At 46.8% G+C, this 15769-nt stretch overlaps 1 protein-coding gene across 3 annotated transcripts in view; it reads left to right on the top strand.

Moving 5' to 3' along the window:
• The window catches only part of KIAA1671 (KIAA1671 ortholog), a 226733-nt gene that overhangs the window by 126047 nt on the left and 84917 nt on the right, over nucleotides 1-15769 (top strand). Inside the window, exon 1 of one of the 3 annotated variants that reach the window (XM_043963999.1) lies at nucleotides 1442-1559. The exons of the other annotated variants lie outside the window; for them this stretch is intronic. Coding sequence (XP_043819934.1) covers nucleotides 1509-1559 — 51 coding nt within the window. The 5' untranslated portion in view covers nucleotides 1442-1508. Of the gene's footprint in view, nucleotides 1-1441; nucleotides 1560-15769 lie in introns of those variants that run through there. 3 annotated transcript variants of the gene reach the window in all.

Raw genomic sequence — 15769 nt, 5'->3', positions numbered from 1 at the left:
CCCCATGATCCTCACAAGGCAGATAAGGAGCGGGCCGCTAGGGGGCGCAGTGGATAAAGCACCGGCCCTGGATTCAGGAGGACCTGAGTTCAAATTCGACCTCAGAAACTTAACACTTACTAGCTGTGTGACCCTGGGCAAGTCACTTAACCCTCTTTGGCCCAACAGAGAGAGAGAGACAGAGGGAGACAGAGAGACATAGACAGAGAGAGACAGAGGGAGACAGAGACAGAGGCAGAGACAGAGACAGAGAAGTCTTTGGATGCCAAACAAGGCAAATGAGGAAACTGAGGTTAAGTGACATGTCCGTCTGTCCATCCATGGTCCCCCAGGCTTTTTGACTTGATTTTTTGACACTTTTCTGCCTTGATGTTTGTCCTTAGAATTATGGGACATAGCCTGTCAGGGCTGGGGTAGAGCTTAGAGATGGTATGTATAATAGGATTATAGACCCAGAAAAAACCTTTTAAGGTCACTCAGTCATTTTACAATGAGGTAATTGAGTTCCAGGGAAGTTAAGGAATTTGCCCAGGGTCACATAGCCAGTGACTCTCTTAGGTGGGGTTTGAACCCAGTCTCTCTACAGAAGTCACACTGCTTCTTTGTCAAAGCCATTTCCTCCCATTCTACATATTAGAGAAACTGAGGCCCCAGAGGGTCAGGCATAACACTTTGCTCAGTGTTATACAGTGAGTTAGACTAAAACTCAGACTTCTGGGTGCTGAGCTCAGTAATCCTTCCAATACCCTAAGCTGTCTCTATGACCATTGTGGTATTAGTATTAAATGTCTTTTAAGGGGATGCTGGGTATGCATGGTAACTGCCTGTGAATCAGGTGCCCCAAATCCCCATCTGCTCCCACTCCCCCCAAGCTGTCCTGGGTAAATGGGAGCTGAGTGTCCTGAGGGGCTTTTCCCATCATGCCCACCTCCTGGGCAGTGGTTCAGATGGAGCCGGTTTGGGGGGAGGAGGACAGGGAATGAGAACTGGGAGAAGAGATAAATGGGCCGCCCCCTCCCCTCCCCAAAGTGTGAGCACACGTCTCTAGCATCTCCAGGCAGGGTCTAAGCCAACTTCCCCTACCTCCCTGCCTAACTCTCCTCCCTTCCAGGATCAGAGCTCATGGAGAGTCCCCAGCCCTGGATCACTGTGTTTGAGAGTCTTGGAGATCCCCCCCCACCCCCAAGCCAAGTACCAGAAGATCCCAGGCCCCTCCTGGCTTCTTGTCTGTGTTCCATCTTTTCTGGCACATTGTAACTGCTCCCGGGAAGGCAGGACTGGGGAGGGCAGCCTCCTCCTCCTCCAGTCCCCAGCCCTCTTCTCAGCCCCGTTAAAGGGGCAGGGCTGGGACTATACCTTCCAGCCTGCCCCGCTCAGCCACTCAATTATTCATGTTCCCTTTAACTTGATTCTGCCTGCAATTTGACGTGTGTGTGGGAGAGGAAGAACAGCCGGCCCCCGGCTTCTCTCTGGAGATGATCCTGTCCTAGCTCCGGGCTCTACCAGCCATGGAATACTACTATTGTCCCGGGCTTCTAAAGATCCTGCGCTACCTTTGGGTGAGTGGAGCCCCCTGGAACTTCTCCCCTGGGCTCCGGGGGCGGGTGGGGTGGTGAGCAGCAGAACTGGTACTTTTGCGGTGGGACGGCCTCCGTTGGCTTCAGTGAGAGCCAAGATGCTCCCGCTGGGAGGAGACATTAGAAACCACAGGGAACCCTCGAGGGATCTGGGCTTGTGGGGATGGGTCACCCCTTCCTCGGAGCATGGAGCAGTCCCCCTGCCCCCTGCCTGTCTCTGGGGACTCCTTTTGGGATCGCGAGTCAAGTGACCACCAAGTATTTCTTCAGCTCCCGTAGCACAAGCTTCTCGTACCACCCTTGGTCTTCATCTTCATCGCCCAGCCTCCTTAGAGTCAGCACAAAGCAGCCACTTAATAAATACTTGTTGATATTCCGGTACTGGAGATAGAATGAAAAAAGAAACTTCAGGGAGCCTGTGTCCTGTGGGGGAAGGGGGCTCCCCTTGTCCCTTTCTTAAAGCACTTACGTTCCTTAGGGCCTCCCAGGGCTCAGGGTGGGGGGGGTGGGAGGGGGTGGGGGGTTTCCTTTGGTTTTATTGATCTTTTGGAGATACGTGCTGGTATGGTTTTTTATGCCCCCCCACACACACCTGGGACGCCTTGATGTGGGATGATAGAAAAAGGGCGAGTGGCTTGTTTGAGAAGGTTCAATTCCTGCCTCTTTCTGGGACAAGTCACTCCTCTGGGGTCTCGGTTTTCTCCTCTGGAAAATGAGAGGATTCAGCTACATAACACTCCAGGACTGGACAGTAAGAGCCTGGGGCTTTGGTCCCGACCCTGCCAATTACCACCTTCTGGCTGTGGATAAGCGTTTCCTCTCCTCTCCAGCTCAGTTTGCCCCTCTGTTAAATGAGGGGAGGGATTGGATTGGATCTTTAATGATCCAGCCAGCTTGAAGGGCCTTGGAGTCCTCTGGAATATTAGGATGTTCTCTTTCCCTGAAGCTGGATAAAGTCATTGATGGTGGTGGGTTTCCTCACTGGACCAAGAGCTTCATGGAAACAACAGCTGACCATTTAACAAATGGACTCCCCCCTTGAATGTTTGGAAGGCGACTGGCAGGTCAGACTTTGGAGGGGCTGAGAGTGTGGGAGCCAGGAAACCCGAGTTCAGATCCTACCACCAATGCTTACTTGCTGTGTGGCCCTGGGAAAGTCACTCACCTCTCTGTGTCTCAGTTTCCTTATCTGTAAACTGGGGGTGATAATAGTACCTATTTTCTAAGGTTGTGGAGAGGATCGAATGAGATAATATATTTGTAAAGTGCTTTATAAACCTTAATGAGCTACAGAAATATGAGTTGTGATTGCTGTTACTAATCTTGAGTTATGGAGCAGCTAGGTGGCACAGTGGATAAAGCACTGTGCCTTGGATTCAGGAGGACCTGAGTTCAAATATAGCCTCAGACACTTGACACTTACTAGCTGTGTGACCCTGGGCAAGTCACTTAACCCTCATTGCCCCCCCCTTCAAATCTTGAGTTATCAGTACCCTCTGGTAGAAAGGCAGAGTTGGGTAGTCACAATCTCTGATAGTTTAATTGGGCCTGTTTTCTTTTCTGGAAACTTCCTTTGGGATGGCTATGGATGGATTCACATCCTTTTTTGAAGTTAATACTTTTTTTTTCTTTTTTAAAAAAGTAATAAACATTTTTATTTATAGTTTTGAGTTCTAATTTTTCTCCCGCCCCTCTACCCTCCCCGAGGCAGTAAGCAATCAGATATAGGTTATACATGTACCATTATGTAAAACATGACCACATTAGTTTCTGTGTTCCATCAATATCAGTTCTTTCTTTGGAGGTGGAGAGTATGTTGCATCGATAGGCCTTTGGGATTGTCTTGGATCATTGTATTGTTGAAAATAGTTCAGTCATTCAGGGTTCTTCCGAAGTTAATATTAATAATCTCATACCCTCCATTGTTTCATTCAAAGACACCTCCCTCTTTCCCCTTCCCTCCCTCACTCCAGCCTCCCAGCATTTCTGGCCTGGCATGTGTTGTTATATATTTGAATTTTGCATTGAGAGGCCCTCAAGGGTTTCCTGGCTTACCCTAAGGGAAAGCTTGCTGACATTCAGAGCTACTTCAGTGTGGAATGAGCAGCCTCAGATATCGGTGGGCTTCTCTTCCCCTCACTGGAGGTCTTCCATCAGTCAGAATCTGGATGAGCACTTGTCTGGGAGGCCGTATAGTGGGTTCCTGTTTAGGTACACGTTAGACTACATGGTTTCCAAGACCTCTTCCTGCTCTGAAAGTCTGTGGTTTCCTTTTTTTTTTCAGTCATGTCAGACTCCCCGTGACCCCATTTGGGGTTTTCTTGGCAAAGATCCTGGAGTGGTTTGCCATTTCCTTCTCCAGCTCATTTTACAGATGAGGAAACTGAGGCAAACAGGGTGAGGTGGCTTTGCTCAGGGTCACCTAGATAGTAAATGTCTGAGGCCAGATTTGAACTCAGGTCTTCCTGATCCCAGGCCCAGGACTCTATCCACTGCACCACCTAGTTGCCTGATTTTATCAAAGTGAAAACTGAGAACCATAAAAGTTAAGTGATTTGCCCAAGGTTACATGATAGAGGCAAGATTTCAACTGGATTTTCTCAGTCATAACTGGCAGAGTCAGGGCTCCCACCCTGGTCCTCTGAATCTCCATAATGTCATCCTGAGGAGTTATGGGGCATCACCCCATGTTGGAGAGGAGCAGACAGTTCTGGTTGGTCTGGGCAGATGAAGGCTCAAGTCCCAAAGGTCAGGCAGCAGGGACCAGGATCCCAGGTGATGAACCTGGGCAACAGGAGCAGTCCGAATGAAAGATCAGGGTATCAGAGGTCCAGGCCTTGGATATCCTGCAAGCCAAGCCCTTCCTTAGATGGAGTCATAGAACATGATGTGGTTTGCCCAATGGCACACACACAGCTAGTCCTTAGCAGGGGCTGGACTGGGGCACTGGCTGAGGAGCATGGGGTGTGCTACCTCTCGTCCCCTCTGCTCCCCCTACCTTCTAACTTATTTTTCAAGGCCCAAATCAGAGTCATTGTCCAGAAAGCTGTCTCTGATTTCCCTTTTCCACCTTCAATTGGACTCTGAATTCTCGGAGTTAGTTTTTTTTAATCTCTCATTGAATTTCATACTCTGCCTTTTATAGGGTCAAATGAGATAATATTTATAAAGTGCTTAGCACGGTCACTGGCATACAGTAGTCACTTAATAAATGCTTATTCCCTTCCCCTCCCTCTATTCTTCCTTCCCCCTCATAGGATCATAGTTGGGGAGCTGGAAGGGACCTCCAAGGTTAACTGGTCCAACCCATATGTGGCTGAATAGCCCAACCATCTCTTACAGGAGATCAGATCTCGGAGGTTAAGTGATTGGCCCAAGGTCACACAGTAGTCAGTGACAGACAGAGTTAAGTTCGTTCAACTTAACTCACTTATCAAGCGCCTGCTCTGTGCCTTGCCCATAATAAATGGTTCTAGAAGAGAATTAAGTTGAACGATACAGGATGGAGCATGGAACTGAAATAAGAGATGGACTGGGGTGGGGGGGGGTGGGGGGGGTAGCTAGAACATTGGCCCGGGAGTCAGGAAGAGCTGGGTGTAAGGCCTGCCTTAAGCACAAACCAGCTCTATGATGACCTGAGGTAAGGCACTTGACTTCTCAGGACCCTCAGCCACTTCCCAGAGTCATAGAGGAGGCCAGGTGTACAATATGCACTGAAAGAGGCAGGTTGGGAGGTCAACTCCCCCATAAAGGCATTGGTCCCACTCCTCCCCCCACCCAAAAAAATATGTAAGAGACTTTGCTAGCCATACCAGCATAAAAAATGCTACGCTCCCTCTTCACTCCCTCCCCAAGGGATTTACCCTCTTCTGGAGGAATAGGACATGTACCCACATATGTGTATGTGTGTATATACTCATGTACAATACACATGTATATATATGTGCTTAAAGATATCTATGTTTATACCCATATCTATCTATCCATTTATCTATATCACGCTATCCATTTCTATTTCTCTATCCATCCTCCATCCATCTATCTTTTTATCTATCCATCTATCCATCCATCCGTCTGTCTGTTCATCCGTCTATTCATCCATCCATCCATGTATCTATCGATCCATCCTCCATCCATCTATCTATCTGTCTACATATCTATCAGTCTATCTATCCATCCATCTATCTCCTCTCTGATTATAAGTCCTAGGAAGTTGCCTAGGACACTGAGAAGTTAAGTCACTTATCTGTGATCATCATAAAGCAGGTTTGTGCCCCCTCTGTTCTTCCTCACACTCCATCTCTGTATCTACATCTCTGTCTCTCTTTGTATATATACAGATATGTGTATACCCACAAGGGTAGGTAGTGATTGGGGCAGGGCAAAAGCCAAATGTTTGAGGAAATTTTCAAGAGGGACAGGACATGCTCAGCTTGAGAGTGGGCTGGTGTGAGGACAGGAAGCTATGAAGGTTTTGCAGAGGAGGTGACACCTGATTTTGGCCTTGAAGAGGAAGAATTTTGACAGTTGGTAATAAAGGATGGCACCCTAGTCATGAAATATGGGCTTGTATAAATGCTTGGAGGTAGGAGACTGCAGTATGATGTGAGCTTGGCTGGAAATTAAAATGTGTGTGATGGGGACTAAAATGAGTTGCAAAACTGGGGATGGGGTGGGGCCAAGGAATTTTTATTTTCTCTTAGAGGCCTTAGGGAATTTTGAAGAATTTTGAGAAGGGGACTTCTGAGGCCAGACCTGAGCCTCAGGAAGGTGACTTGGGCAGGATGGAAGAGAGATACTTGAGGAAGTGAGACCCATTTAGAGGCCATCATAGCAGTCCAGGTGAGAGGTAATAAGGGCTGAAGTAGGGTGGAGGCTGCATGGGAAGAGAGGTGAGAGCCCTAATGTATAGTGATAGATAATCAAGATTTACCAGCTGATTGAAGGGGAAGATGGGGGAGAAGGAAGTCAGAGATGACTCTTAGACTTATCTCCTGGCCAGAACAGGGAGCCTGAGGGGCCGTAGCAGGAAGGCCCTCATGCCTCTGGGCCCAAGCCTGAGTCTGCCCTGCATAGGGGCAGTTGGCTGAAGGAAGGAGACTCGTCTTTCTCAACAAATGACTTCCCTTTCGAAGCCTTTCTGGTTGAAATCCGGGAGAACCTCACACCCTCTCTCCAGTCATGAGACCAGAATCAGCCATGTTCTTGCGGAGTGAAGGCTGTTTGTGGGGATAATGTTTCTCTTTCAAATCATTAGTAACAGTATCTGGGAGGAGAAGGTGCCAGTCGCGGGCTTCAGTTACTGAAGGCCAGTTTATAACCAAGATAACCAGCTCGATTCACTGTTGCAAAGCCTCTTCTTGGACTTCAAGAGAATTCATCAAGGCCATAGGTTTGGAAAGGGTGAGAATGTGTGTGTGGTGGGGTGATGTATGGAGAGGTTCCAGGGTTCAAATAGAATTGAGGAATTTTGTTCCTTTGCTGCTTCAATAAATAGTGAGACCTTGAGCAAAACTCTCCCCTTTCCTGAGCCTCAGTTTACTCTTTTCTAAAAGAAGGGGAGGGCTGGACTAGCTGGAATCTAAGGCCCTCCTGTGGTTCTGGGAAGACAGTTTCCTTGGTCATTATCTCAGTTCTGCTCCTGAATGTCTCCAGGAGGGGCCAGGAAGGTGTGGGCTCAGCCTCTGAACAGCCTTCCTCAAATTCTGGTTTTCTCAGAAAACCCACACCTCCGGGGGCCAGGCCTGCAGGTCCTCCTCCAGCCGCACCATGGGGGATGAAGGAACTCACTGTTTTCACTTTGACACAAAACCTGTGTTCCCTAGGAAGATAAGCATTGTGGGAGTGACTTCTCAGATAGCTGGGCTTTTATGTAACATCAGAGTCATGTACTCCCACCTCACCAGGGACACAGAGTCACAGAGTCACAGAACAGACAGGACCTCAAGAGCCCATCTCCTCCAAGCCTTGCCTGAATAAAAATCATTTCCATACAAGATTCCTGACTGGTGGTCATCCAGCCTGTCCTTGAAGACCCTCGATGACTTGGGGAACCCACCAGAGGCTGCCCATTCTGCTACTGGACAGCTCTCCCAGTCTTAGAAAGCTTTATCTGCCTCTTGGCAACACACACCCATCCTTCCTGGTTCTGTCCTCTGGAGTCGAGTAGAAAAGGTGTCTAATCCCTGGTCCATGTGCCCGGCCTTGAAAGAATTGAAGGGAGCAGCTAGGTGGCACAGTGAATAGAGCACAGGTCCTGGAGTCAGGAGGACCTGAGTGAGTTCAAATGCAGACTCAGACACTTAACACTTACTAGCTGTGTGACCCTGGGCAAGTCATTTAACTCCAATTGCCTCACCAAAAAGAAGAAAAAGAAAAAGAAAGAATTGGAGGGTTATTCCCTGCTTGGGTTTTCTCTTCTCTCAGTTCATTCCCAGTTCCCTTCTTTTCTAATGCCACTCACCAGCCTCTAGACACAATTTTGCTTATTTGTCCTTCCTTGAATGCGGTCTAAAGAACTGAACTCAAAACTCCAGATGTTGGGGGCAGCTAGGTGGTGCAGTGGTTAAAGCACCGGCCCTGAATTCAGGAGGACCTGAGTTCAAATCTGGCCTCAGACACTTGACACTTACTAGCTGTGTGACCGTGGGCAAGTCACTTAACCCCCATTGCCCCGCAAAAAAAAAAAATAAAATAAAGAATGAACAGGCTGAAAAAAAAATTAAAAAAAAAAAACTCCAGATGTCAGACCAGTTGCCCAGATATGGACTGAGTTGTCTAGAGAGGTAGTGAGTCCCCCCAGCCAAGACTGGATAACCACTTGTTGGGGATTTTCCTAGTGATTCTTTTTTATGGGGGAGGGTTGATTACTAGGGTCCTTTCCAACTCCAAGAGTCTTTAATTCAATGTCTGAGTCTAGCAGAAACATCACCCCCACCCCAGGCCTGTTGAGGAAAGCCCCTTGCAAAGGATGAGATGCTCTCACTATGATGATCTCATTGTTTGTAAAGTGGAGATAATTATAATCCCATTTCCTGGATATCTGAAAGGAACGTGGGATGGGAAAGGGGCACTCAGGAGAGACACTGAGAGGTGTGTTAGAACAGTTCTGCCTCTGAATTCTGGGTGCTGGGATTTAGAGCCGGCCAGAGGCTTAGGGATCATGAAGTGCAGGCCTTATTTATTTTACTAGGAAGAAATTGAGTCTCACAGAAGGCAAGTGATTTACTCAAGTTCCTATAGGCAGTAAGTGGCAGTTACAAGAATTTGAACCCAGATCTTTGCACTTGAGATTAAATGCTTTTAACACGGCACCTTACTACTTTGTGGACCAATCCCTTTTCCCCTTCTTGGGTCTCAGTTGCCTTGTCTGTAAAAAAAAAAGAAAAGTTGGATTAAATTGTCTCTAAGACAATTACGGCAACTAGGTGGTACGGGGATAGAGTGTCAGGCCTGGAGTCAGGAAGACTCATCTTCCTGATTTCAAATCCAACCTCAGATACTTACTAGCTATATGACCCTGGTCAAGTCATTTAACCCTGTTTGCCTCAGTTTCCTTTTCTGTAAAATGAGCTGGAGAAGGAAATGGCAAAGCACTCCAGTATCTCTGCCAAGAAAACCCCAAACGGGGTCAAGAGGAGTTGGACATGACTGAACAAGACAATTAGAGACCCTCCCAGGTCTGACATTTTCTGTTCTAAGGCTTCTTTTACCTCGGACATCCCTCCTCTAAGGTCCTGTCCAGATATGACATTCCATGTTCTAAGCACCCTCCCACCTCTTTGGTTCTGTGTTCCCAGGCATCTTCCCAGCTCTGACATTTTTTGTTTTGTTTTTTTAGTAAGGCAATTGGGGTTAAGTGACTTGCCCAGGGTCACACAGCTAGTAAGTGTTAAGTGTCTGAGGCTGGATCTGAACTCAGGTACTCCTGAATCCAGGGCCGGTGCTCTATCTACTGCGCCATCTAGCTGCCCCCAGCTCTGCCATTTTTTGAATATGATTTTGTATCTTGTCAGTTACTGCCTCCTTCAATTGCCAAGGTATTGTTCTGAGTTGAACACCAGAGGGCGCTCCCATCCCAATCCTTTGCCATGTCCCCAGCCTACCTACCCTATGAGAATCTGGTTACAAATTTGGATGTCCCTGGGCGGAGCGACTGGGGAAGGTATGGGTCCATCGTCAAGTCATTTCTATGGAAAGAGAAGCTTACTTAGCTGGGGTCGGGGGCAAGGGAGGGAAATGTCATAGGTTTTTGGTGATGAGTTGGTCAGTTTTTACTAAGTCCCTTTCCTACCTCCACCCTTTTTACAGAAATCTAAGACCGGGACAAATCAAATGACTGGCTCTAACTCCCATACCCAATTAGTGGCCACAAACTGGGACTAGAACCCAGCATTCTTAACTTCCTGGTCAAAAGATACTTTGTTTATATTCCATATGTATTTTTTGTGGATACATCATCCCCCACCCCGGACTCCACATAAGCTTATAAAGGTAAAGATGGTTTCACTCTTGTCTTTCCATCCCCGGCATGTAACACCATTCCTGCCACATAGTGAGCACCTACTGGAAGCTTGATGAATGAATGAATGAATGAATGAATGAATGAATGAATGAATGAATGAATGAATGAATGTTCTTCCCATTGAAATAAAACAGTGCTGGGTTTCCAGGGAAAACTTGAACAAGGCATTGGTGCTTGAGTAAACACACTGCTTAGTTTTAATAGTAAACCTGCTCCTGGCTTTAAACCAGAGTAAATAGAGGAAGGGGAGGTAGAATCCTGGGCAGGTTAAGCCTTGTTTCCACAGATATCTTCCTAGCACAAATTGAAGGAGGAGAAGGCTCTTTATAGAGACCAGTCCTGGACCTTTCTGTTGGCATTTGACCTTCTCAGACCAAGCCAAGCATTGAAACAACCCTTGGATATGTAAGGGCTAAAACTCTAGCTATACTATCTAAAATCTAATGAGTGGTCGCCAATAAATTATAAGCTTTAGCAAGAGTATTTAAATATTTAAGTATTTATTAAAGAGCATTAGGATCAGAGAGACCTATCTAAGAGACCCTATCATCCGACCCACTATGGCGAGGTCAGGAACCAAAAAAAAAAAAGAGAACCCCTCTGCCAGTGTCCACTTCCTACTTCATGTCCCCCTCCCAGAAATGGGAGGCTCCTCAAGTTGATTGGCTGGTAGCCTTGAGAGACAGTACCCACGAGCAAATGTCACTTCCTGACGCTAAGGACCTTGACCACATGGCTTGCCCTCAGAGGCCTTCACCTCATGGTGGAGCTTTTCTACAGTAAGTCTCCAGCAGGTGGCGTCATTCCAATCATTACAGATATACTCCAAAACTTGAGGGACTCTGTGGTCTCAGTCATGTGGACATTCCCTGCAGGGGTGCAGACTGGTACGCATCAGTTCCTGCCTGCTCTCTGTGACCTTTTTCCTTGTCTTCCTATAAATGTGCTACAGGGAATCCATCTAAAATTCTGGGGGTCTTCCTTGTGTTTTCTTGACATTGAGAAGATAGCAGTGGATACATGGATTGTCATTCCTTGTTCTAGTCATATATTCCTCCCTCCCTTGCTTTCTTCCTTCCTTCTGCAGTTGAGGTTAAGTGACTTGTCCAGGGTCACACAGCTAGTAAGTGCCTGAGGCTGGATTTGAACTCAGGTCCTCCTGATTCCTGGGCTGGTGCTCTATCTACTGCACCACCTAGCTGTCCCTTGGTCATACATTTCTATATGACATTAAATGAGATAATAATTGTAAAGTGCCTGGCTGTTGCTATTGTTTTACTAGGTAATAGACACAGATATTTTTCTCTCCCTTTCCCCGTCTTACAGAATCTATTCTCTCGGAAGCAGGGATTGTGTCGTCTGTGTCTCTGTGTCCACAATGCCTGGGGAGCATAGTAGGTGCTTGTTGATTCAATGAATCAGTTGTAACTGGATCTGCTCAGCATGTGATGGTGGTGAAACTGACCTTGTGTATACATTTGACAGAATTGTTCTCTGGAAATGGGAGGCTCAAGAGGGGCTGAGTTGCTGCTGATAAGAATAGCTCAGGTTTCCATAGCACCCTGTGTTTTTACAAAGCTCCTTCTTCATAGCACCTCATTAATGTAGGGCAAGCAAGTCTTCTTGTCCTGCTTTAGCTGATGGGGAAACTGAGTCGCAAAGGTTTGGAGGGACTTGCCTGATGTCTTATGTGGTCAGTGGCAGAACTAGGATCAGCCCCCAGGGCTATTGATCCCCAACCATGTCTCTAGTCATGATGATTGATTATCTGAGAATTCTAATTTGGTGGAGGGAAGGTTTTTTGGGGGGAAGACACTAGATTTAAATTACTTATTTGTTTTGTTTTGTTTTGTTTTTTTGGTGAGGCAATTGGGGTGAAGTGACTTGCCCAGGGTCCCACAGCTAGTAAGTGTTAAATGTCTGAGACTGGATTTGAACTCAGGTCCACCTGAATCTGCGACCGGTGCTCTATCCACTGCACCACCTAGCTGCCCTTGTTTTTTTGTTTGTTTGTTTTGGTGAGGCAGTTGGAGTTAAGTGACTTGCCCAAGGTCACACAGCTAGTAAGTGTCAAGTGTCTGAGGCCAGATTTGAACTAAATTACTTATTAAAAGATATCCTGAGGGGGCAGCTACGTGGTACAGTGGATAAAGCACTGGCACTGGATTCAGGAGGACCTGAGTTCAAATTTGACCTCAGACACTTGATACTTGCTAGCTGTGTGACCCTAGACAAGTCACTTAACCCTCATTGCCCCATATATATCCTGCTCTAGTGGCTAACTAGCTGGACTTGACGTCCACGTCCAAAGAACAGGATTCAAGTTTTGCCCTTGATATGTAACTAACTGGCTGTGTGACCTGGGACAAGTCACTTACTTCTTCTGTGTTCTAGGCAGTTCTCTAAGACTAAGTTACAGAGGAAGTGCCAACCTGCAACAGTGAAGGGAATTTCCTCACTTAGGATTTCCCTAAACCAACAAAATCACAAGGCTAATCCCTAGCCCTAATTTGTTCATGAGGAAATTTTTATTGTGCTTATATTGTTTTTAAATTTTATTAAAACCTTAATAATCATGAAAAACATTCTAATAGGGTTTTTGTTTGTTTGTTTGTTTTTGTAAGGCAATTGGGGTTAAGTGACTTGCCCAGGGTCACACAGCTAGTAAGTGTTAAGTGTCTGAGGCTGGATTTGAACTAAGGTCCTCCTGACTCCAGGGCCAGTGCTCTATCCACTGTGCCACCTAGCTGCCCCTCTAATAGTTTTTGCATTGTCATATGTTCTAAACTATTAACAGTTTATTTTTAAAGGTATGTTAATCATAGTAGCCAACATTTGAAAGGCTGAAGTAGACAGAAGTTAACTGTGGAGTCATAAAGACCCGGGTTTAAGTCTTCCTTTGGACTAGTACTGCAGTGAGACCCTGGGCAAGTCACTTAACCTTTGAGTACCTCAAGATGCTAAGTATTTAAGTTGTTATTGTTCAGTCATGTCCCACTCTTCATGACCCCATTTGGGTTTTTCTTGGCAAAGATAGTGGAGTGGTTTACCATTTCCTTCCCCAGCTTATTTTGCAGATGAGGAAACTGATGCAGACAGGATGAAATGACTTGCCCAGGGTCACACAGCTAGGAAGTGTCTGAGGCCAGATTTGAACCTATAAAGAGGAGTCTTCTGACTTCAGTCCTGGTGCTCTATGCACTACGGTGCCACCTAGCTGCCCATGTAAATTATAGAGGAGCTATTGATTCTTATTGGTGAAAGGCATTTCCACACCAGGCAGTTCCCAACTCCAATAAAATCTCAGGTCTAGACCAGCTAATGTTTATAAGCACATTTAGGTTTGCAAAAATTTCTACATACATTATCTCATTTGATCCTTATGACAGAGTTGGGGGGTGGGGGTGGAGAATGCTACGGATATAGTTTTTCCTATTTCATAGTTGGGAAGGCTGATGTTCAGAGAAGGTAAGAAGCTTGTTCAGTGTCACACAGATAGTAAGGGTCCGAACTGGGATTCGAACTCAGGTCTCCCAACCTCTAGAGCCAGCCTTCTTTCTGCTACCCCATGTTATACTTAAAGGATCCTTGATCTGCCACTTATCCTTGAGTAAGTCCCTGGCTCCTCTGTGAGCCTCGGTTTCCTTCTCCTGAAACTGAATGAGGGAGTTGATAAAGTGTCCCTCTTCCAGCACAGAATCCTCTGATCTTATAGTCCTGTTAACTTTCCCAAAATAATAGTGAAAATGTCTCATCTGCTTCCATGACCCCCCTCTGGTCGGTTTTCTGCTGTGTATTTTTAAAAGCTTCTGGTGCTATTGTTATCCTGATTTTTTTATGTGCTTGACGTCAGTGGGTAAAGTTATTGTCCGCACTCTGCTCTTTTCTCTTTGAGTGGCCCAGGTGGTTTGGTAGATTCTTAGAGATCAGCTCGTCCCACCCCCAGCATTTTACAGATGAGGAACTTCAGGTGAGAGGAGGTTAGAGCTAGTTTAACCCTCTCATTTTTAAGCAAGCTTGCTGGACCTGGAGTCAGGAAGACCTGAGTTCAAATCCACCCTCAGGTACTTCCTAGACCCTGGGGAAGTCACTATACCACTGTCTGCCTTGGTGTCCTCATCTGTCAAATGGGGATAATAATAGCCCCTTACTTCCCAAGATTGTCGTGAGGATCAAGTGAGATGTTTATAAAGCATTTCACAAAGTACTCTATAAATTCCAGCTGGTATAATAATAATAACTATGACTATTATTAAAAGTTAGAGACAGGATTTGAATTTGGATCTCCCAGGCACTGAGCCAAGCACGACAGGGCTGAAGGTTTCTCAAACCGACCAAGCTTGTTTTGCTCCTGTCCCTGTTTTCCCTGGATGAGAGGTCATCGCCTCTGCCGTTAAAGCAGCCGGCATCCGGCCAACTTCCCACTATTGTTCGCAGACTCCCTGTGGGGAGAGAGCTGGGAGCTGATAGAGAGAGAGAAGAGTAGGCCTGAGGCCTGCCTAGGCAGGGGAAAAGTGGGTCTTTGTAGTTCTTTTTCTTCATGTCTGATGACATCATCTTGTTCTTTCAGGCAGGGCTGGCCTTGAATGAAGGGCTTGGCTGGCAGGGTCTTCTGGGGCTCTGGCATGTCACTGACCCATGGATGAGGTCTTTGGTGTGACATGTCTTTTTACCATGTCTCTAGAAAGCAGGCCAGGCCATGATCGGAAAGATTACAATATATGGAGGCAGCTAGGTGCTGCAGTGGATAGAGCCTTGGAGTCAGAAGGCTCTGAGTTCAAATCCAGTCTCAGACACTTACTAGCTATGTGACCCTGGGCAAGTCACTTAACCCTCATTGCCCCACCAAAAAAAAATGTATAGGATTTATGAGAACTTTGGACTAGGGAACAAAAATACAGGTCAGTGCTATAGAAGAGAGATTAGCTTTGTTCCTGGAAAGTAAAACCAGGAGCAATGACGGATGTTTCAGAGAGGTAGACTGAGGCTTGATGTCAGGGATTGTCTCCTAACATTGAGAGCTGTCCCTGGAGAAGTAACGAGCTTCCTGTCACTGTGGGTCTTCAAGCCTAGGCTGGATGTCAGGGACATTGTAGAGGGGGTTGGACCAACTGTCTTCGGAGGCCCCTTCCAACTCTTGAGATTTGGTGAAATATTTGCCAATCTCCAATAAACAGTCAGTAACCCGGAATCACAGGACTTGAGAGGTGACCATCAAGAGTCACTGAGTCCACCTCATGCCTGAATCCAACCCAGGCCTGAAAGGAATCTCCCCTAAGACATAACCACCGAGTGAGTGGTCATCCGCTTGGATTCGTGGTGGAATCCGCCATGTTCTTCTCTCTTCCCCTCCCCAAGACCCACTTTTATCAAAGGGGGATGGAAAACAACTTTGCCATTGTTCCGGCCTTGGAGGCCCCCCGCTGCTTTTGCGTGGCTGTGTTAGGAAGGAACAGGAAGGGCTGGGTTGTGCTTGTGCTCCCAGAGCAGCAGATGGTGTCTGTCAGGGGGCCCAAACTGGGGCTCCTCAGAAGCCCCTTGCCGATTCAGTCCACCCAAGTTGAGCATGCACTTCTTGTGTGAGGTCAGGGAAGACTCTGTTCTTCTTCCCCTAGCCGCTCTATTCTCTGGTGCAGATTGAAACCCATGTGTGCTGTGCAGTTCTTGT

This window comes from Dromiciops gliroides, chromosome 1 (genome assembly GCF_019393635.1).
Source record: "Dromiciops gliroides isolate mDroGli1 chromosome 1, mDroGli1.pri, whole genome shotgun sequence".
Classification (NCBI taxonomy): Eukaryota; Metazoa; Chordata; class Mammalia; order Microbiotheria; family Microbiotheriidae; genus Dromiciops; species Dromiciops gliroides.
Note: the sequence above shows the minus strand (reverse complement) of the source record. Positions and strands in the feature narration are given on the sequence as shown.